The sequence below is a fragment of the Aspergillus stella-maris genome, assembly GCF_047715825.1.
Source record: "Aspergillus stella-maris strain CBS 113639 unplaced genomic scaffold BDV14scaffold_8, whole genome shotgun sequence".
Classification (NCBI taxonomy): domain Eukaryota; kingdom Fungi; phylum Ascomycota; class Eurotiomycetes; order Eurotiales; family Aspergillaceae; genus Aspergillus; species Aspergillus stella-maris.
Window position 1 is genome coordinate 105,901 of NW_027396802.1, and position 21,316 is coordinate 127,216.

General features: G+C 51.5%; 7 protein-coding genes across 7 annotated transcripts; 2 read left to right on the forward strand and 5 right to left on the reverse strand.

Moving 5' to 3' along the window:
* Positions 1-764: 764 nt before the first annotated feature.
* On the reverse strand, positions 765-1,974 carry BDV14DRAFT_167144 (uncharacterized protein). The gene is made up of 2 exons (XM_073767626.1): positions 1,791-1,974; positions 765-1,733 (listed from the first exon to the last, which is right to left on the reverse strand). Exons 1-2 carry the CDS (start codon positions 1,822-1,824, stop codon positions 877-879), a joined length of 891 nt encoding a protein of 296 aa, XP_073631452.1. The 5' UTR covers positions 1,825-1,974; the 3' UTR covers positions 765-876.
* Positions 1,796-3,025, reverse strand: BDV14DRAFT_142732 (C2H2-type zinc finger protein). Its single transcript, XM_073766370.1, has one exon. The coding sequence runs from the start codon at positions 2,917-2,919 to the stop codon at positions 1,912-1,914; it is 1,008 nt and encodes a 335-aa protein (XP_073631453.1). The 5' UTR covers positions 2,920-3,025; the 3' UTR covers positions 1,796-1,911.
* Positions 3,026-6,179: 3,154 nt separating this feature from the next.
* Positions 6,180-8,131, forward strand: BDV14DRAFT_187652 (glycoside hydrolase family 47 protein; the record flags this gene model as incomplete). The annotated part of the gene is made up of 9 exons (XM_073770975.1): positions 6,180-6,256; positions 6,312-6,418; positions 6,508-7,012; positions 7,100-7,128; positions 7,199-7,414; positions 7,483-7,635; positions 7,666-7,735; positions 7,799-7,898; positions 7,982-8,131. The coding sequence occupies 9 exons, from the start codon at positions 6,180-6,182 to the stop codon at positions 8,129-8,131; spliced, it is 1,407 nt and encodes a 468-aa protein (XP_073631454.1).
* Positions 8,132-8,668: 537 nt separating this feature from the next.
* On the reverse strand, positions 8,669-10,179 carry BDV14DRAFT_142797 (DUF4050 domain-containing protein). The gene is made up of 2 exons (XM_073766372.1): positions 9,456-10,179; positions 8,669-9,407 (listed from the first exon to the last, which is right to left on the reverse strand). The coding sequence occupies exons 1-2, from the start codon at positions 10,095-10,097 to the stop codon at positions 8,754-8,756; spliced, it is 1,296 nt and encodes a 431-aa protein (XP_073631455.1). The 5' UTR covers positions 10,098-10,179; the 3' UTR covers positions 8,669-8,753.
* Positions 10,180-10,552: 373 nt separating this feature from the next.
* Positions 10,553-13,690, reverse strand: BDV14DRAFT_142737 (ATP-binding protein). Its single transcript, XM_073766371.1, has one exon. It carries the CDS (start codon positions 13,533-13,535, stop codon positions 10,656-10,658), a length of 2,880 nt encoding a protein of 959 aa, XP_073631456.1. The 5' UTR covers positions 13,536-13,690; the 3' UTR covers positions 10,553-10,655.
* A 2,094-nt stretch (positions 13,691-15,784) lies between these two features.
* BDV14DRAFT_196799 (LIM domain-binding protein) lies at positions 15,785-18,256 on the forward strand (the record flags this gene model as incomplete). The annotated part of the gene is made up of 5 exons (XM_073772526.1): positions 15,785-15,989; positions 16,098-17,011; positions 17,077-17,364; positions 17,417-17,680; positions 17,735-18,256. The coding sequence occupies 5 exons, from the start codon at positions 15,785-15,787 to the stop codon at positions 18,254-18,256; spliced, it is 2,193 nt and encodes a 730-aa protein (XP_073631457.1).
* A 953-nt stretch (positions 18,257-19,209) lies between these two features.
* Positions 19,210-21,240, reverse strand: BDV14DRAFT_167166 (WDR46/Utp7 family WD40 repeat domain-containing protein). The gene is made up of 2 exons (XM_073767627.1): positions 20,488-21,240; positions 19,210-20,432 (listed from the first exon to the last, which is right to left on the reverse strand). The coding sequence occupies exons 1-2, from the start codon at positions 21,118-21,120 to the stop codon at positions 19,455-19,457; spliced, it is 1,611 nt and encodes a 536-aa protein (XP_073631458.1). The 5' UTR covers positions 21,121-21,240; the 3' UTR covers positions 19,210-19,454.
* Between the last annotated feature and the right edge of the window lie 76 nt (positions 21,241-21,316).

A 21,316-nucleotide genomic window follows, 5' to 3' on the forward strand; every position in this document is an offset into this window, starting at 1 on the left:
GTCTACACAAGGCCATGGGGAACAATCTCAAAATCAGCAACAGGCAGTGATTGATCAGCAGCCTACGACATCTCCAGAGGGAGTGCGATTACAGAGGGAAGACCAACATGGTGTGTCTCAGTAATGGCGTGTGAGTCGAGATGTTACTCTTGAATTAAAATTATGTATGAAGGAATTTCTACAGATTCAAGACAGTCCTATTCTGCGTCTGTCTGGGCAGGGAATAGGCAATCCTCTACCTGTCGCGGATAACTACCAGCAGAGCGATCATCGCACCAATCCCGGTTGGTGACGTACTCATTTCCTGAAAGAAGAAGGTGATATTGACTGTATAGGTCCTGGGGTACATCAAGTCCTCGACATCCAAGTTCCAGTGTCAAACCCAGCTGGATCAGTTACTTGCCATGCTTACCACACCCGCCGGGCCTGGTCCATTCCCGGTTCATCTAAACTTTCGAGAAGGAGGGTGGGTTCTGGGTTGCCTTTCCTCCGAAGCAGCCTGGTGTCGAAATATATGAAACGAACGAGTCGTCCACCGTGGTCATTGATGCCGAGTACCGGCTTGCCCAAACACTCTTTTCCAACTGCTCTATATGACAACTGGTCGGCAGTATTGTGAGCAATGAACAACGCGACATTGCTCAATATCAGCTCAAATTCCGCCTCATTCAAGTAGTTCGGCGGAGGGAGCAAAAAAGCCAAAAAAAAAAGAACATACAACAGCTGGGATTCGCATGTGGTCACCCACCATACTACTAACCAGCCGGCGTGTGGCTTAAGTACGGCTGAGCGGACGGGAAGCACTGTTCTCCACACCCTGTGGTCGTATGTGCCAGCCCTGTATAAAAGGGGGTATACATACTGCTCAGAATGCAGCTAGGTAGGCACCTCATTGTCCTCCCCATGTGCCACAGAGACCTTCTTGCCCTTCTTGCCATCTATTATCCCCCGTTCATTCGCAGCCCAATTTTGTAACCTATCCTCATTCAACAAACACCACAACACAACCTCCCTAGCAGCAAACGTATCCTCCACACAATCATGCCCATCTTTACCATCTCCAGCCTGAATAGCCAGTCCCAGAAACTCCCCCACAAGCGTCCTAAGCTTCCAATGTCTCTGACAGTCTTCACCCACCGCCACCCTCGTAAGAACAGCAGAGTCCACAACACGACTATGCACCATCCCCAGGACAGCCAGATCATTATTCAATCCATGTCCAATGAGAACTGTATCTGCGTCGATAAAGCGGTATAGAGCTTCCCTTGCAGCCGTCCATCCACCACTCAATACTCTCTTCTCCCTCTTCTTCTGAGCAAGGATAAAAGCATTAACACCGCTGTACTTCGTCCGCCAGGATATGACTCGCCCCAAAGGTGAAACATATGTATCGAGGAGGACTTCCCCAGTTAAAAAGTCGATCGCCACGACGCGGACAACTTCGCTTTGTTCGCGGGTGTAACTACCCGGTGTGGTCTCGAGGACACCGACCATTTCACAGTCTAGGGCGATGGCGGCGCGGGCGGTGCTGTTGGAGACTGGTTGTGGCGTTTGTTTCATTCTGGATAATTTTGCGTGGGGGCTGCGAAGGTGTGTCTGGGAAGGAGGATGCAGCCTTTTGAATTGGGGTTGGATTTTGAATTGGACTTGGAATTGGAAGAACCGGGCTGGGTGCATTTTATGCATCCGGCTTTCTTGGGGATGCCGGGGCCTCGACCGCGGATTATTCCTTGCTGGAGGAAGTCAAGTCAGTTTGGTGTCCGTCAAGGTAAGATAATTCAAGTACGCACCTGGAAGAGCTTTTTCGCTGGGTGGAATCGGCATACAGAATATTCTGCGTCTTTGGTGTTTATTCTCCGCTTTGAGGCTGGAAAAGACATGTTAATTTGAATCGCTCAGGTATTCAAATGATTAAGGGTCCCTGGATTGGCTAGGTAGTGTTTTCTCACCTCCGCAGTCTCTACACTTCCTTGTCATATCGATATCCACTGCCGATGGCGTCTGTGTCCAGTATCCTTCCTTTTTCAAGCAGTCAGTTGAATGGCATTGCGCCTGCAGAGCAGCCAGGACCTCATCGCGCTCGCTTAATGCAATCAATGACCATGACTCGGGGACTTCAGGTGGTGGTGATGGTGAAGATGGTATTTTGCACCGCCCTGCATTCGTATCTTCCTCTTGAGTATCCAGTGATGTGAAGGAAACCTCATTATATCCATAACCTTCTGCCTCGTCGAGTTCTGGGCATGTTTCCGAAAAGGAGGATGATACACACGTTGAAGAACGCACTGAAAGATCTTGCTGCGCACCCTGAATTGCTGCGGCAAGACTAATGCGGAGATCGGAATCGTCGTTCAGGAAGGGTGATTGAAACCCTGGGGGTGGCGCTGACAGTGACAGTTGGACTGGAAGAGCAACAGTCCACAGCTGATCTTCCAGGTTAAAGTAGTAGTAGTCTACCAGCTCCTCAGGATCTTCGATATCGTCAAGATCCCCTCCTGAGACGGTGCCGTTTGCTTCTGATCCTGCTCTTGCAATTCCAATGCCTGGTGATATATTTCGTCGTGAGGCCTTCGACTTTGCATTTGCGGGATCTCTGTGGTTTTGGGAATCCCTCTTGTGCTGCCACAAAGCATCCTTGTTAAAGAACTTCCTATCACAAATATTGCAGTTGAAGGTCCTCTTCTTTGCTGGTGACGACGATGGCAAAGAAGGTAACGCGAGCGAGATTTCTGATTTGTCTGTGCTAGACACAGGTACAAGATCTGATGTACTCTTCTTTCGATGCGCTTTGGAGCTCCGACAGTGCATGCGTAGGCCATCTGCGTTGACGAATTTTTTCTGGCAGGTGTGGCAGTAATGAAGAGGAGCCCCTCCATCGATGGAGGGTGGCGTGTTGGCTGCTTGCTTTCCTTTGGACATTTTGAGTGCGGGGTGTAAAATGTTGTCTAAAAAATAGTCAAAATAAACAGTATGTAGTAATTAGGGTACAACCGGGCTAGTTAACCCATCAGCCAGAAGAACCAAAGGCAGAAGGCATAGTTATATAACCTAAGAAACAACCCACCAAATGACTCAAGGCAGATGTGATAAGGTAGGTAAGATATACCTCTCTGTGACATTGACTAGTGTAAGTTGAAACCAATGTTTCCTAACCAACCGATTCGTAGCTAGGCGCTGTGGCGCAATAGCAACACCCCTGCAACGCCGCTGTACAGCCCACGAGGTAGGGTTGCGATTGGGTTGAAACAGACTTTCAACTTGAGTGTTGCTTTCTGTCGCAGGCGGCACGGCGCGTACCTCTAGGCTGCCATGTAGTTTACCTTAATAGTACATATAGAGATAGAGGATGAGAGCCTTGTCGAGGCGCCTTTGTTGCTTTTTGCCGCTGGGGTCAGCCTTGCTGTGCCGCGGTTAGGTAGTGTACAACATGGGGATAATTCGATTATTGAATGTCTAATGTGTCCTGTGTAATGACTGGATGTTCTCTATCGAACAAATTTTTTAGTGTGTATTATTGACTGGAGAACATAAGGTTGTGCTCTGCGCATTCACTATCGCCTTTAGACGGCCAGACTTATACGGTCTCAGACGGTCACAGGTGAGTAGTCACTTCATATGGGGTAGTCCATAAGCGCCAATTCACAGCGCAGCTTACAAGCTGCCCGACAGAGAGCTTGTATAGAGGCAAAACAGAGTCATAACGTCCTGGAGTCCGAACTGGCTTAGCAGGCTAAAGCAGTCTATTATAGAGTACTTTTATCGTAGTTATTGTGTAGTTTTTGTCGGGTCCTAGAGAAGAAAGCATCTCAGGTGCCTGTAGAAGGGTATAAAGATCCAAAAAAGCCACTTCCTACATAAAACACTGCATTATCTTATCTTGGTTTCCTTGACCTACAAACCTGTCCTTACAAGCCCCTTAAGATAATTAATCCCTCTGCCAAAATTACTGTTACTGCCACTCATGTTGTCCACAGTAAACACCCTATTCTCCTACAAGAGCCATTCACCCTTGGACCCTTTAATCACCTTCTTGGTTCCAGCTTTTGCATTAGAGACGTCTGGATCTACAAGCCCTTATCTTTCTCTTTGGACAATTTGATCCTAGTTGACAGACTCCGCAATGCTATTAGCCGGCTCCTCGACTACTACCCACACCTAATAGGCCGAATGCGCATTAACCGCGATACTGACGTCCGTTCCATAACCAGACTAGGCATTGGTATCCCGTCTATAAAGCATACTGCGATGCCCCACTCCGCTCTTTCGCGACAGCCCCATGGAAAGAACTAAGCATTTTCGACCTTCCAGACCACGGCAAGGCACTGTTGGGACCATGGGATACATCCTCCGAAGAACTCCAGCAGAATCCACTTTTCACTGTTCAGCGGACAGAATTTGCTTGTTTGTCTGTTGCAATTGGAGTTACGCTCTCGCATGTCTTGGCCTCGTGTGGTGGGTTCTTGCGCTTGCATCAGGATCAAGCGGCTGTTTATCGAGGTTCGACGAGGACGACGGATGAGTTTGAGCTGGATTCGCCTCCTCATATAATGCCTTTTAGGTTGATAGAATGCTGTATATGCGTTTTGACGAGCAGAGGAGGGCACTGGATGATCAGCCATTGGGGTATTATTTGTGGGACGGTTATCCAGATCCAAACCTCGACCTCTACGTCCAAACGCCTGCTCGAAAGAAAGCCCACATCGAGAAACAGCAGACACAGAAGCAGAAGCAGAACACGACGGCAAATCCGAAGATGAAGGAGAAAAATCCGATTATCGGGGGTACTCTGCGCTTCTCGCCAGCAGCAATAGCAGCCCTAAAGGCTCGCGCAGTTGACCCAAATGCAAACCCTGACAGCAGCACTCATCGAGGACCTACATCATTTACAGCGCTGTCTGCCCATATCTGGCAGTGCATACATCGTGCCCGTCTTGCGCTTGCAGCGGAACCTTCTTCATCACCTAACACAAACCTATCCTCCGTCCTCTCAACCTCCATCTTTGCCACAAACATCAACTTCACGCAACCCCTAAACCTCCCACCACACCAATTCAGCAACACAATCCTAACGCCCGTCATGCAACGACCCTCTAGAACACTATCGACCATCCCCCTTTACAAAATCAGCAAGAACATAAGCGCCCTCGTCCACCACACCACCCTCTCCCAAATCCACCAACTAGGCAATTGGGTAGCCGCAAAACCCAAGAAGTCACTCATCGAGCTTGACTCCCCCTTTACACTGCGGTCGTTTATTGTTAGCTCGTGGTGTCGGTTTCCGCTTTATTATGGTGCTGAGATGGATAGGGCGAGACCTGTTTTGGTTAGTCCGGTGTTGCCGGAGGGGTTGTTCGATAGGAGGTTGAGTTTTTGGCCGGGGGGTAGGGGTAATGGGGGTGTTGATGCGCTTATTTTGTTAAGGGGGAGGAGTTGGGATGCACTTGAGAGGGATGGGGAGTTTGTTCTGAATTGGGATAATGTGGAGAAGGAGGTGCCTTAGGAGAATCTGAGCTGGATGTCATCTGGGGCTGTAGCTGCTACAGGAGAGATATTATCTCGGGTAGGATCTATAGCCTTCAGACCATTAGATACCCAATTGATCCATGACTTCGTCTATTCCCTTTTCAAAGAGGACAGCTCAATACATAACTCCTGCAATCAATATAGACTCTCTACTCAATGACCTGCGATTATAGACAGAGAATATATCAGTTCCTGTTGAGGCTCCATCAACCAGAGCCATTCACTTCAGAGCCTTGGATTCATCTCCAATACTGAGCTTAGTCTGGACACAGCATAACAAGCCCATCAAAATGGCAGATCTCAAGGCCAACAGTACCTACCTAAGTTTTGTAAGGTTGTACTCCCCGTCGATCTCCAAATGTGGAGGGTAAACTTAAGGTTTCTTTGTTCCTCAACCATTATTCCCTTGGAGATTATGGATGATACTACGTACCGGGATTTGGGGCATTGAGACCAAAGAACGGCTCGGACTGTTCTCGTGAAATATGCGTCCATTGTCCTTTGAAAACTTCCAGAGTTCTCATGGTTCTCATTGGAGGTTTGCTCCATCACTGCCTACTTCCTTCCTCTTTCCAAATGAGATACCAATATAATGGCAGCCAAAACAAAAAACATTACCCAAAAACCAAAGCACCTGCTAAACAAGAGCACTAGTCATGGAGCAGCAGCTTTCTTACCTGCCGTTGGACGACAACATACCTCCTCACCGGCCTCCTAGCAACAGCAGTCGTAGGTCTATGGCCCGGTCTCTCCAATCTCGGAACAACATTAGATACACAATTACGAAGCCTCCAATTCGAGTCTATTGAGAGCGATAGTTACTGGGAACTCCACCGGCAAGAAGTAAAAGACACGTTCATCACAAGCTGGGATGCGTATGCCAAATATGCCTGGGGTATGGCACACTCTCTCCTTTAACTCAAACTACCTTACATAGCACCTCGCCATCTATCCCAACAAAATAACAAACATATTCACCTGCAGGCAAAGACCAATTTTACACCCTCACGAAACGCGGAACTCAAATGTCCCCCACGGGCTTAGGCTGGATAATAGTCGACAGCCTCGACACACTAATGCTAATGAACCTAACGACGCACCTCTCGAATGCCCGGAAATGGCTTACTCGAAGTCTAAACTACGACCAAGACCAAGACGTGAATACATTCGAGATGACGATCCGTATGCTGGGCGGATTACTTTCGGCGCATTATTTATCGACCGTCATTCCAGATGTTTCATCGCGACGAGACTACATCTACCTCTCCAAAGCAACAGATCTAGCAGATAGATTACTCTCCGCATTCAAGTCCCCCTCAGGAATACCGTGGTCGAGTATCCATCTAGCCCATAAACGCGGAATACCCTCTCATGCAGATGGAGGCGCGTCGTCGACAGCCGAGGTCGCGAGTTTGCAGCTTGAGATGAAGCTTCTTTCATACCTTAGGGGGAACGAGAGGTACTGGCGGAAGCGGAGAACGTCATGCAGGTAATTGATGAGCAGAGGATGGAAGGGGGGTTACTGCCGATTTATATTCATCCTGTTGATGGGAAATCTAGGGGGGAAAGGGGTGAGACTGGGGAGTCGGGGGGATAGTTATTGTGGTATGTCTCTACATCATCTATATTACCAGGACGGTGACCGGAGAGCACAGAGCTGATCTTCTTAAATCAGAATATTTGAGCAAGCAATACCTCCAAATATCAGGCCAGGAGCCTATCTACCGGGAGTTGTGGGATGAAGCCCCAGCCGGTATCCAGAAACACCTCGCTACATCAACCAAGCACTCAAGGCTGCAATTTATCGCTGAGCTCCCCCAGGGAATTGGCGGGCCTCCATCACCGAAAATGGACCATCTGGTCTGCTTTTCCCCCGGGTCAATCGCACTAGGTGCTACAGAGGGCCTAACAGAGGAGGAAGCACGCGCACTACCAACCTGGACCTTCGAAAAAGAACAGCAAATGCACTCGCTCGCGAACTCACAAAAACATGTTTGGCAATGTACGCAGTCACAGATACCGGTCTACCTCCAGAAATAGTCTGGTTTGAGGCAGACGAAGAGGACCTGAGACCCTCGTCTGAATCCAGACCATCCTCACAAAAACCCCACAGTGCCAACGACAAGAACTCCTAGAAAAAAGACATCACCATCAAACCCCTAGACGCGCATAACCTCCAACGCCTTGAAACAGTCGAAAGCCTCTTCCTAATGTACCGAATCACCAACGACCCCATCTACCGCAAATGGGGCTAGGAGACCTTCAAGGCGTTCAGAAAACATACCCTTGTTTCTGATGGCCGGGGATATACTTCTCTCCAGGACGTGACGAAGATTCCGCTGCCGAAGAGGAATAATATGGAGAGTTTTTGGCTGGTATGCTTTTCCTACCCCTATAACCTGCCTCGTAACTTATGACGTTCTTGATTGAGCAAGTGTGCTGATACATGTTGATGCAGGCCGAGACGTTGAAGTATCTACACCTCCTCTTTTCACCGCGGGGCTTCCTCCCGCTTAGCGAGGTGGTGTTTAAAACGGATGCGCATATTTTGCCGCGTTTTAACCAGACGAAGTTCCGGACGGGGTGGGAGCGGATGAAGCGGCCTTGAGCTCTGAGACTCTGCTTGGGTGCCTTCGAGTTTTTAAGGTTGGCCGATCTCTGAATAAAATCACTGATCTGATGTGGAGAAGATCGGCTGGAGAAAGAAAGCAAAAGATACTTCCATTGAATGCGTGGTCAGGACCTCGATCTATGCGGCTGTAACGGGCAGATCGAGATTGACTCTTGTGAGGAACGAACGACCGAGCTCGGCGGTTGGTTATGGGAAATGGAAGGTGCGGTTTTATGGTTTTAGTGTCTAGTAGACAGCACTAGAAAGAAAATTCGATGAAGAACTAGGACAGAGAAGATACAACATGGGTAGATGTGAATAGTCGTGGTATTCCTGGTATTTCTTAAGTTCGTGACAGTAGCAAGTTGAGAAAATATGCGAGGCTCTTCCATGATCATGATTTTAATCATCCAAACAGCAAACATGGGGGATATGCGTGACAAGTCCATCAGCTCATCGTGAAACAAGTGGAAACAAGGAAAACAAACGAGACGACGCAGAGACAGGGAGCCAGTAGCCAAAGCCAGTAGCCTTGACGGCCGAGGTATGACATTCTGCGGAAGTGAAAATGGATACAGACACACACAAAGAGGGAGCAAGCAAGGAGAAGAGACACGCTCTATTTCTCTGCATGCTCATGATTCGCAGCCCCATTCCCAGTGCCTGTCCCGCTGGCCGCCGGAGACGCCTCTCCAGCAGTAGCACCCGGGCTAGCAAGATCCTCCGGCGGCGACTGGTGCTGGCTTGATGAGCCCCGTCTATGGAACGGATGCGGATGGAACCCCGAGAAATGCAGGACTTTGCGCACCGTACTCGCAATCCCCGACTTGCGCTTCGACTCGGGCGAGCTAGGCGGGTTTTTGTCCTTGTCTGCCGCTGAGGCCGGAATGGCCGGTGTATCCGGGTGTTTCGTTGCAGAGGTAGTGCTTGGCTTGACAATGGCGTCATTTGTAAGTACCAAGTTTTGCGGCTTCGGCGGCCACTGCCCGTCTGCTTTCCAGCCTTGCACCATGGCTTTTGTCATGTCTGCTAGGTTTATCGGGACTGTGGGCGTGAGTCCCTGGATGACGACTTTCGAGTAGATGGAGGGGTACATTGCGGGGGTTATGGAGGCGCGGATGGGGTTCGATGTTGCGATTAGAGAGGGGACGATGGGGATCATAGGGTCTCGGAAGGTAGATGTTGGAGGGGAAGAGGGTGTGCTTGAAGCGGTGGCGGATGGGGATGTCGCGGGAATAGCAGAGGAAGATGAAAGTGGTTGTGGGAGGACGGGGGATTCTGGAATGACGTCGGGAGTAAGTTGTTCGTTGCCGTTCGTAGCTGGTTCGTGATCTTGAGATGGTTGTCTGTTCGTCTCCTCGTCTTGCCCATCAATCTTCAACGCCTCCGTCTCGTTCGCAAGACCTGCATCGCCGTCGGCCGCCGCACTCGGATCAGAACTCGAAGAAGCAACGACATTCTCGCCATCAGCACCAGACTCATCCCTCGCATCACTACTCCCCTCATCCTCCTCAACCTCAACACCCCTCTCCCTCTGCCTCTCCTCCCACTCCCTAACTTTCTCCCCACTCAGCGCCCCCGACCAGGCATCCCGCCGCTCAACCCAAGTCCTCAACCCCTCATTCCAACTCATCTCTTCCTCCATCTGCCTGCGCCTCTTGCGCCTCCGCTCATTCTGCCTAGCGCCCTCCTCCAACAGCGCGCCCGAATCCCCATCATTAAACTCGTCGGGTCCCGGACTGCCAATAGGCGAAAATTGCGGCTCCAGCTCAGAGCCGGAGGTGTCGTACTCGCGGTGTCGCCATTCGAGGACCTCCGTGGGCTCGGGATTCGCTGGGTACACTGGCGGCGGGGCACCGGGTTTTGCGGAAAACTCAAAGGACCAGTCGTTTTGGACGATGTCGCGGACGTAGCGCTTTGCTTCGCGGATGGCTTCGTCGCGGGATTCGGCGGTGGAGGACATTGTTATGGTGTTTTGGTAGGCTAGGTTGTAGAGAGGATGAGAGAGGGGAATGGCGAGCGAGTGAAGATGTGAGGGGTTGATCGCGTGAGGAGGGACTCGGGGGATTTTTGAAGGACGGTGAAGAAGGTCGCTTTGAGCTGAGGATCTTTGTTTCCGATCACATCCTAGATAATGTGATGGTGGCAAAGAGGATTGTATGATGGGGAGTCATTCTTCATGGAGAGAAAGAATGTAAGTTTGGTGAAAAGGTGAAAGGTGACAAGCTTCGAGATCAAAGGCGGCGGTCGAGCTGGTTCGGAAAATTTTGCCCGGCGAAACAGCTCAAGTGATGGATTGCGAATAACGCCACTCATTACAGAATAATCATGTGGTATTCGAGTAATTTCTTTAGTCTAACTGGTGGTACATGAGGTTGTATCGCTAACAGATAAGAAATAGCAAGTGGTGGTACATATGTCATCGCATGATCCAAATCGCCCCGAAGGCCTTGCCGAAACACTCTCGCAGAAAAAACACCGGCCCGAGTCTCGTTCTTTAGGGTATCAAATAAGTATCGAACTACGTTCGCACCCGTGCTGCATCTGACGCAGCTTCATCGCTGACAACTGTGTTGAAACCCCATCCCGAAGTCTTCTTGCGCCGCCCTTTGCGATCGCCATATTGTTCGTCGAACTTACGGATCGCCGAGAGTGACGACATGTCTTCGCTGATGGATGCGCTAATCTCTTCCATGCCGCGAGTGAAATGCGCCCGTGTCAATGTCCGCCTTTCGGGGTACTGATAGGGCTCATCGCCTGTATGTTGCTGCGCCAGAGCATTTTCTTCCCGCACGCAGGCCAGCGCAGCTGCAACGCAGAGGTTCTTCAGATCGGAACCGGAGTATAGTGGAGTAAGACGTGCCAATTCAGCGAGGTCAACAGAACTTTCCACCGTTTCTTCCTTGAGGTGAATTTTCAGGATTGACTGACGATCTTGCTCAGTCGGAAGGTCCACGAGTAAGCGCCGCGGCAGACGACGAAGCACCGCATCGTCCAGGTCAAACGGTCGGTTGGTGGCGACCATAATGAATGTAGAGAGATCGTTCATCCCATCCCATTCTCGCAGGAACTGGTTTATTAGCTCCCGATGGGATGTACGACTGCTGGCTCCTGTACGGGAGCAAAAGATCGCGTCCGCTTCATCAATGAAGACGACGCATGGGTTAAGTTTTTTCGCCAAAGTGAAGATGGCCTTGACATTCTTCTCTCCCTCACCGACATACATATCGTATACCTCGGATCCGCTGACTTCGAGAACAGTGGCACCACTTTCGCGCGCGACCGCCTTTGCAAGCAAAGTCTTACCAGTACCCGGAGGTCCGTAGAGAAGCAATCCTGGGATCTTGTCGGTGGCCAACACACCATATGTGAAGGCCTCAGGACGAATGAGAGACAATGAAGTGAGCGTCTTCAGCGCGTCAATGGTCTCGGATGGAACATGCACATCATTAAATGTAGTGCGAATGCTTTTGGCGTCAACAACTCCGTTCAAGAGCTTCTTCTCATGCGTGTTACAGGTCTTGCGAAGAGATGCGAGCAGCCGCTCACGGTTGTTCTCGGTATCGTTAGATTTCGTTTTCGGATTACGCTCCTGCAACCACTCATCCCGAACATGGTCCGTCTTTTGCAGCATTTCGATTCCGCGTTGAATGTGCTGGAATCCGAGTGCTTCGTCCGCGTGCAGGTTTCCGAGAGCAAGAGTCACTGCCCAATGGATCTGATTGTATGACCAATACCGTTCATCAAGACCAGACTCCTCCAAGAGTGACGATTCAAGCGGCCAGGTAGTTGTCTGGAAGACCTCGTCCTGAACGGCCGAAGTTCCCTCTCCCAGTCGAGTCCGCAGCATGCTTTGTATGTGTCGAATGTTGATGTCGAGAGTCCGCTTTTTTCGGTCCTCCGCAAAGGTCTTTTCCCTTGCCTCGGTTTTCATCGCAGGCGTGACGACGACCATTTGAGAAAACTGATCATCGAACGCATTCTGTAATAACCTTGAGGAATCCGATTGTGGGGGAACCTCCTGAGCGGCCGTTCCAATAAACAGGACCCGATGACCGTCGCCTCGCCGATCTTGAACCACTTTCTGTAGAAGGCTGAGGAATCGAGCGCCTTCACGCGTGGCCTGGATATCGCCGTAATCTTGTATCTGAACAATGATATCGCTTTTCGTTTCTAATTGGAGATCAATGGAGTCGCTGGGGGACTCTTCTGCGACCGTTGATTGAGCGGCCGATTGATGTGAAGCCTCACTAGGCGACGAAAGAAGCTTATGCAAGAGCTGGAGCCGCCTAGCCTCGGAGTGATTAGGGGATGACTGTGATGTGCCGCTAGCCGAATTGTCTGATGGGTTGATTGCCGCAACCAATGACTTTAGCCCAAGGAAACCAGGAAGCGGAATGTCGCCGGGTTCCCGAGAGCTCTCAATAGTAATGAACTTAGGGCTGGCCATGGCACCTGAACGCATGGGTCGGGGCATCATCGAGTCCGCGTCGCCATCGTCTTCCTCGCCTGCTACATCGCTGGACTCCTGCCACATATTTGATAGTTGAGGTCGAAATACTTCGTAGCCGAGGAGTCTGATGGGTGAAGTTTTGCCCGTGTCTGCCAAATCCTGCTCGAGGCACAGCTGGGCGATATCCTGCGCATTGAGTGTCACTAGATCAGTATTCAGTTCCTGCGAGAGCCGTTTCACTACTGCATCGAGGAACAGAATCCCATCAGTACCCGGGTAGTGGAGGACGAGGTGAGACTTTCGTGTGGATGGGTCCGTTGCGTATTTTGTAGGCGGTAGTCGTAGGCCGGCTCTGGCCGAGGCACGTAGCTCATCCCACATCGCATCCGTCAGGGCGTAGCGGTTGCCGGAAAAGGGTTGTCCATTCGCTGCAGGCGGCTCCTCCCCGCTCCCGCCGGAGGCCATCTCGTTCGTAGGCATTTGCTCATCTTGCACAGCAGCGCGAATGGCTACCTGTTGTTGCGCCTCCCCTGGAGTTCGGCTCTCGTTGAGCACCGTGTTCCGCTCGCGAAACCAATCGGGAACCACAGCAGTGGGAGACACTGCCTCCCTCATTCGCTTCCTGCTCCGTAGAGCTCTCCGAATTGCTGACCCATATGGACGTGACTCTTTCGAACTTGTCTGCTCCGCCGGTGCGTCGACCGCTGACTCGGCGGAATCGGCGGTGTTCTGGTTGCCATTGAGTGCTGAAAAATCGCTGGAAGAACTGTCGGTTACTGAATCCCGCGCATCATTCGGATCGGGTGGAATGGATGAGCGCCATGTCTGCGAGAGGTGGAAGCGTCGCAGCGGCGACGTAACGACCGCAGGGTATCGGCGTTGCGCGACGAAACGGCAGGGTCGGGCGAGTGACCAGAGGAGCCTACCCTGTTGCATTGACGAGTACATCCGCGGCAGATATTGCCACCGGAATCAGGGTGAAGTGAGACTGCTGATGCTGCAAGAAATAGGCGTCTGCATCAGCTGCGTTACGGCGAGGAACTTTTTGATGTTGAACCCATGGCCGCGCTTCCCTCTTTGTCAGCCAGATCACGTGACTATCAAGACCGCAACTATATCCTCAGGATCAGGAATCAGTATGCCTCGCGGGCTTTGAAGATTTTCATGAAGATTATGATTCTCAGGCAGCTTGCGAGCTGGGCGATATGATGCCAGGCAAGCAATTTTCGTCGCAGTTGGTAAAGCAGGGGGCGGCAGTGAGCAATTACGGGATCTCAGTTGATCAAACAGGGAGATAGCGAAGTCTTACGAAGCAACTGGGGGTCTACGGTAAGTACGGACCTAAATACCGACCTAAATACCAGGCTTGTCTGTACGCGCTGCCAATATTTTACGCACTATAGCGCTTACGTTTTACGCATGTGGGTTATTGAGAGCAAGGAAAAAAACCCCCCGCCTTACAGAATGCGGCCTATCATACGAAATCGCAACACAAAGTTTGCAGCTGGCATGATGTTCGAGAACAATTAGATTCATTATTATCGAGATTATATATGGCTGTGGGAGCGGGCTGCCCAGGAGCTTCATGGGACTGCCAACAATGAGACATCATGAGCGCCCTTAGAGACCGATTCCATCGCAAGGTCGTGACTTTGCATTACCTAGTTTTCCTGTCTTTGCAATGTTAGTCATGTAAACACAAAGTGTATGATGAATAACAATGTGTCAAGGTATCTCTCAGACAAAATATACTGGCAAGTAGCAGACCAACCGGGAAAAGGAAGGTCCGAATGGTCTCGTCATGGGCGATTTGGAAAATGAAAGAAGAAGAGGTATGGTTGTCATCCTCGAGAGATTGGGGTGGAATTCAGGCATGAAATAGACAAATGGAGACTCACAAAGTGAAGGTTAGTTGCGAGTGACCTGATGTGGTCGGAGTATGGTATGATCAGGAAGAGCTCATTGCATCAAAAGCTCCCATCAATAAGAAGGAAATGTAGGTGATGGTCTGACATGAAGACCACCAGGCAATCTCGCTGCAGCTACAGCGATCATGATCGATCGACCAGGATGAGATGTCGTGCAGAAGAAAAGTTTGAGAGAGAGACGAGTGGTGCGGGAGAAAAGAGGGAAAAGAGAGAAAAAGATTGTGACCGCCGGACGCCGTGTTTTTCCGCTGCAGAAACTAGACCCAAACAGGACTAGTGGAACCGGCCATCGGATTTTCCGGCCAGCGAAGCGCCCCCAGAGAGCCAGAGAGAGAACCCAGAGGCAGCACCAGGAGGTGGTGGCAGATAACCGTCAAAAGGAGCGAATCCCTGGCGACTGGGAGAAATCTGATATCAGGCGCTTCTACGCAGTATCACGAGCAGTTTGAACGGGTGAGTACCGTCAGTTGTGGCTGGGATTGCGCGCAAGAGGGTCGGTCGACACCTGGAGATCTCATCATTTTCGTGTCTGGTGCCCTCTGCTTCTTCTCACACTCTTCCCTCCCCCTTGAGCAGCCACCGCATTGTCTCTCTCTCTTCCCCTTTCCTTTTCCCCTCCTCTTGCATCGCTGTCTGGGGCCTGTCACCCGTGTGGCGCTTTTCAGATCGTTCGTCCGCGAACAAACCCCTTCCGTTCGTTATCAAGCCTCAATTTGAATCTGGCGATCGCGACAGTCGGCCAGGAGCCGTCTCGCCGTTCTTTGGTCCCCCCAAGCCCCTCCACCCGTCCATCTTCCTCCACTCGATCTCTCACTTTCTCGCTCCCGCCGTGCAACTTTCTCTCTGCATCGCGTTCTCTAACATTTTGCTCGCTCAGGTGAGATTGCCTGGCCGACTCCGTGGTATCTTCCAGTTCCGCGATCCATGCCTTAGTTTTGGTGTGGTTCTGGCAGGGTCAAATCGTCCGTCAGCTGCGTCTTAGGCTCTTTAGCCTCCGCTCCGACACTAAAAGCGGCCCTGTTGTGTCTCCACGTCAAGCGCGCCTGCTCGAGTCCCACGTCCGCCCAAACCTCCGACGCCTCTATCGACACCTCATTCTCTCTCTTTTAATCCTCCCATTATTTCTCTCTCCTATCCTTCGCTGTCCCTTTCTCTCCTCAGGCTGTGGAGTCCCGTTATCGGCGACTTCGTAGCCCAGCGATGATGATGGCGCAGCCATTCGCTGCCCATCCAGTGGCTAATCATCCGGGACTTCCTCCCGGCCATGCAATGGCTCCTGGTCAACACCCCAATGCTCATCCTGGTGCCATGATGCAGCAATTACATCCTGGTGTATCTGGTCCCGGTCCGCAAGTCTCCCAAGGTGGTCAGATGATGCAGATGGCTCCGGGAGCCGGCACCGCTGGCCCAGGAGGCCCGGTACAGGCTCATATCGCTCATATGGGGCAGCCCTTCATGCCCCAGTACCAAAACTGTAAGTCTGCCCAAGCTCTCGCTAGGTGCTTGTAGCGGGTTCTTCCATCCAGTCTATCGACTCCCCTGAATCCCCTTGGTCATGCGCTAACATTATTCATCCGATTAGTCGGCGGAAACCAGCAGCAGCAGCAGCAAATCATGCAGCAACACCAGCATAACATAATGCGACAACGTTTGATGTTTCAGCAGGCACAAGCGCAGCATGGCCAACCTCATCAGCAACCACCGCAATCGCAGCCGCAGCAGCATGGAGGCCTTTCCGTCACCCTTCCGAATGGAACACAAGCAATGAATACGCACATGGCCGCCATGCAGAATCCGATGATGCGACCCAATATGCAGATGCAGCAATTACAGATGTCGCATGGGCAACCCCAAAATATCCAGCAGCAACAGCAGCAGCAGCAGCAGTTTCTCGCGATGCAGCAAGCTGCCCAGGCTCAAGCGGCGCAAGCGCAGGTTCAACAAGCTCAGCAGGCCCAGCAGGCCCAGCAACAGAATGCAGCTGTTCAGCCTGGTCAACACACCCCGCAACAGCGCCCTGCACCCCAACCTCAAAATGTACACGAAGCACAAAGTGTCACCCCGCAGCCTCAGCCAGGACCTCCTCCTCACCAGGGAAGCGCTACTCCTCAGCCAAACCCTCCCCAAGCGCCGACCTCTCAGCCGTCGCAGCAGCAGCCTGTTGTTACACAACAATCGCAGCCAACCCCGAACCTCGCACCGCAACAACTCCCTCAGGGTCAGCAGCCTGGCCCACAGCCGCAGCAACAGCAACAACCACCTCAAACACAGCAGCAACAGTCGCAACCACAGCCACAACCTCAAGCAGGCCAGCAGCAACCGGGCCAGCAGCAAGGCCAACAATCCCACCAAATGTCTGCACAAGAAGTCCAAATGAAAGCCCAACAACAGCAGCAACAGAACGCTGCTATGTTGTTGCAGCAGCAGCGGATGGCTATGCATGGGAAGTCTATTCTACAGCTCGGTCACTTTGCGGAACAGATAAGCAACTTTCAGGTATGTCTTCTCATCTCGTGCTCGACACATATTCGTTCTGGTATTGAGGCTGACTTGTCGCATAGTCCAAAAACGAAGCAAGTGATTTGGCGTACTGGTCAAACTTTGTCGAGAAGTTTTACTCCCCTTCGGGAGTTCTCCGACAGGGCGTATTCAATTCGCAAGCTGGCGCCAAGCAGTTTGAGATTGCGACCCCGGCCCTTGCGCGATACTACTTTACGCAGTTCACAAGTGGGATAAGACAGATCCAGATGGTCACTGAAGGTGCCCGAGAACGAGAGGCACCGAACGGAGGTCATATTGTCGAGTGTCCAAAGGCTAATTTCATCTACTGGTTTACTAACAATTCGCAAGTGAGTATCCAAACATGGCCTGCCTCATGTCCTTCGCGCTAACATCAAATAGCTTTTCTCCTCTGGAACGTTAAAGGCGCACTTTGACTTCCAGAACAGAATTGAGATGCTTGATATAGTCATTATGAGTCACCAGGAATTCCTCCCCCGAAGTCAATTACAGGCACTAGAGCTTGATCAAAAGCAAAGTCCTAAAGTGACCAAGGCTACGGGGAAACGGGCTCAACAGAAGCAACCTCAGCAGCCGGCATTCACGCTTCCCGAGTCCATGGTAACGTCGAACGGCGTCCCCACCCCTGTCATGAGTTTTCTAGAGGTACGTTCTGGTAACCCACGGTTCAATTTCGGCTTCTAACAACCTGGCCGTTAGGTGGCGGAGACAATATCTCAGATGCAACTTCTTTTCCAGTGGTCGCACTCAAACCCGAACCTAACACCCTCGGAATCATTGCGGAGTCTTGTGGCCAATTTTCAGAATATCCAGAACCCAAACCCAATGATGATGCAAGGCCCTATGAATCCTGGCCTTCAGCAACCTCCGGGCGCACGGGCACCTAGCATGGGTGGGCCAAACCAATTTGCATCCCCGGGAATGAATCATCTCAACCTGCCAGGAGGAGTCCAGGGTTCACCTCATCTATCAGCGCACCCAAGCCCCGCTCAGAGCCACCTCGCTGGAACCCCGGGTATGGGCCCGCAAGGCCAACTGCCGCAACAAGTACCCAGCGCTAGCGCTAGTCCTAATGTGACCAACAAGCGTCGACGGGCCAGTACTGTCAAGATGGAGGGCGACGAAGCCGGTGGTGAGGTTAATGGAACAACCCAAGGGCAAGCCAAAGTAAAGGCTAGCCCGCGAGTAGGAGGAAAGCGGCAAAAGGGGACTGCCGCTTGATTCGAAGACGACTAATATTTTTGCAATTTTTAACATCATTTCAAAGAGGTTGGGAATGGCGTACGTTCGGGTACATTGTCTATTACTGCGTTACGTGTGGGGAGTCTAGTGCTACGTTTTTGTTCATTCTTCATTGAACATGTCGGACGGGAGTGGTTGGTTACTTGGTGTTCTTACTGATGAATACCATGGTCGGTACCGACTGTCTTTACCGCCATCTGTGCGGTATACTGGGTTATGTTATGGAACTTTGATTCCTAGACGTGAGGTTTTCCCAGTTTACATCTCAAAACCTTGCGTTTGAGGTCAGAATATGGCCAATGGCCTTGACCTCAATCATTGTGTACTTTATCCCTCTTCATCGTTCTTGCATCGGCCTCGTTTCTCGCCTTGGTTCAGTTGTTTTCACCTGGAGTCGAAGTGCTGTGGCCTTTCCCCCACTTGATGGAGGTTCATATTGTTGTTGAGATTGATTCCCTATAAGCGTTACAAATGTTGCGTGTCTAATGCTGGTTGATGTTGTGTTTTTTGTTCAATGCCGCGCTTTTACTACTGGGTTTGTTCTGCAGTGACACTCATGATTTTCAAAGTTCCTCTGGCGAGTTCTCTCTCTCTTTGGCGTTACCAGGGACTTTATGCTGGGGATCACTATTTATTATTCCATGTTAGGAACTATCCAATTCCAGGAATTTTTCAACTTTCAATAATGCTCTTTGCTCCGTATTCGTCAATCATGCGACTGGATTGTAGTGCTAAAGATCAGCCAGCCCTAGTCAAGACATATTCTGGCTGTCGTACTCCAACAATGGGAACGTTTCTCTCCCGCTCCAATATGAGGAAGGAGCAACCGCTGTATCAACCCGCGCACCTGCCGTTTACAGAGCATCTGCAGTACCCTACCAGATCATGGGCATACTACTAGTACCACTAACTTGACTAAGAAGAGGGAAAGCGTAGAGCTGAATATATAATGAATATCACATTTTAGCATGCTGAAACTTTTCTAGCTAATATGTTCAACCTAACGCCCTCAAATGCATGTTCATGACAGACCCGCAAAGCGAGACGACTGAGTAACTCGCTCTGCAAATCAGGGTATCAGTGCTCCGCTCATCATCCAGCGACAACAACGAAGCGAGTAAAAAGCGAGCAAGCAGCAAGCAAGACGAGCCGAAGAGGAAAAGACAGAAAGGAGAAATCAAACATCCTTCCTGGCGAATCTGCCCAGCGCAGGTCCCAGCTCCTCCCTCTCGGACTGCAGCCTCTCCTTCGCGCGCGCCGAACGCTCCTTGTGCAGCTCCTGCGCCTTGAGCAGCTTCTCGTCGACAACATTCCTCCTCCCTTTCTTGCGCAGGTACTTCCGCAGCGCACTGTTTCGTCCGCGTCCACGATTCTTGAGCTTCTCCATTGTCTCTTCCTCGGGACGGCGGTCGAGATCCTTCTCTTCGCGATTGCGCTTGTCGGAGACTGTATTGACGCGGCCGATGAAGCTGGGATCTAGCGAAATCATGCCAGGCTGCAACTTGTGCATGAGCGCGCGGACTTCCGCTTCCTGGCGCTGCTTGGGGTTCTCGTAGGGGTTTACTTCCAGGGCGTCGAAGTTTGGTTCGCCTGCGCCGGGGACGATTATGCTTGCGAAGCCCTGGTTATGTGCTACGCCGAGGATATCTTCGTAGGGTGCCCAGCGGAGGTTCTCGATTCTTTGCCCGTCGCCGCCCCATGACATATACGGTGATTGCACCTTTGTTGTATCGGCTGCTGCGGCGTCGAAGAGCCCGCGCCAGACGCTGACTTGGGTTCCCCAGCCGACGGCGGTCAGTCCGCGGTCTGAGATTGAGACGGATGCGCCGGGCTGGTAGCATGAGTAGGAGTGGACTTCGCGGTACATGCGGATGTCCCAGACTTGCATCTTTTGGTCCTGGCCTGTTGAGACCATGTAGCGGCCTTGGCGGTCGATGGCCATTGAGCGGACGGGGCCGCGGTGGACGAGGGCTTTGACGAGGGGGGCTTGCGTGTTGGGGGACCAGAGGGTGACTGTGCCGTTTTGGTGGCCGACGTGCATGATTGCGTTCCAGGGGTTTTGGGCGAGGGATGTTGGGGCGCCGACTTTTGTGGGGATTTCGGCGACGAGTTGGCCGGTTGATGTGTCTGTGTATTTGAGGTGGCCGCTCATTTGCTAGAAAGTCGTTAGAAAATGGTTGGTTGCGCAGTCCAAAGGAGAGGTCACTCACAGCAGAAGCAAGAAGGAAGTGGTAGGGAAGGAATTCAAGGAAGCAGGGCTCAACGATCCTATCCAGACAGTGCAGCTCAACACCCTGACTATCATAGATATAAACCGCCTTCTTCTGCGCAACGGCAAAATACTGATTATTATGCAACCACCGTGCATCCCTCACAGTCTCCCTCAAATGCAACTCACACCCAAGCTTCCCATTCCGCCAGTCCATCGTCGCAACATGTCCCTTCCTCCCCGCCAAAAGCAGCTCTCTTCCATTCCGTGTGTAATCCGCGCGGTAAGGCCCAAAGTCATCCAATCTCAACTCGAACTTCTTCTTCGCCGTCTCGAGGCCAACATTCGTAGCAATTTCGTCCTGGCGCACCCGGTACGTCCGTTCCATCTCGCCCTCGGGCTCGAGGAATCCGGCTTCATGTTCCAGCAGGATCTCCGCATCTTTGGCGCGGAGAGCGGCATCCTTGTATTTCTCTTCGACGGCTTGCAGGTTGCTGCGGAGTTTCTTGTCTCTGACGCTATGGGTATGCACGGCTTTTCCGCGGCCGTATTTCTTCTGAGCTTCGATCAGGCGCTTGTTCTCTTTGCGCTGCTTGGTTGGCGCAACGGCCTTTGTCGGGGCTGAGCCCGCCATGATGTTGACGGGTTGGAGTTCGAAAACGCTGACAATATATTAACAAGGGACGCAGGCGATGAGGATATCCAAGCCGAATCAACGGTAAAATATCCGAGCTCCAGTTGTTGTAGCAGCTCGAGTCGGGGAAGAATAAAAATTATTCTGCAGGAAGAAAAGCGCCAAGACCTGGGACTCCCGCCGGCTCGCTTGTTTT

Bases quoted from the DNA above. Each gene is read 5' to 3' on its own strand.
- BDV14DRAFT_167166 (XM_073767627.1), bottom strand. From the start codon at position 21,120: ATGGCGGGCTCAGCCCCGACAAAGGCCGTTGCGCCAACCAAGCAGCGC. The intron at 20,433-20,487 runs GTGAGTGACCTC...ACGACTTTCTAG, and splicing joins ACTTCCTTCTTGCTTCTGCT to CAAATGAGCGGCCACCTCAA.
- BDV14DRAFT_142797 (XM_073766372.1), bottom strand. From the start codon at position 10,097: ATGTCCTCCACCGCCGAATCCCGCGACGAAGCCATCCGCGAAGCAAAG. The intron at 9,408-9,455 runs GCTACGAACGGC...ATTCCAGAATCC, and splicing joins CATCTCAAGATCACGAACCA to CCCGTCCTCCCACAACCACT.
- BDV14DRAFT_167144 (XM_073767626.1), bottom strand. From the start codon at position 1,824: ATGCCGATTCCACCCAGCGAAAAAGCTCTTCCAG. The intron at 1,734-1,790 runs GTGCGTACTTGA...GACTTCCTCCAG, and splicing joins CAGCGAAAAAGCTCTTCCAG to CAAGGAATAATCCGCGGTCG.
- BDV14DRAFT_142732 (XM_073766370.1), bottom strand. From the start codon at position 2,919: ATGTCCAAAGGAAAGCAAGCAGCCAACACGCCACCCTCCATCGATGGA.
- BDV14DRAFT_142737 (XM_073766371.1), bottom strand. From the start codon at position 13,535: ATGTACTCGTCAATGCAACAGGGTAGGCTCCTCTGGTCACTCGCCCGA.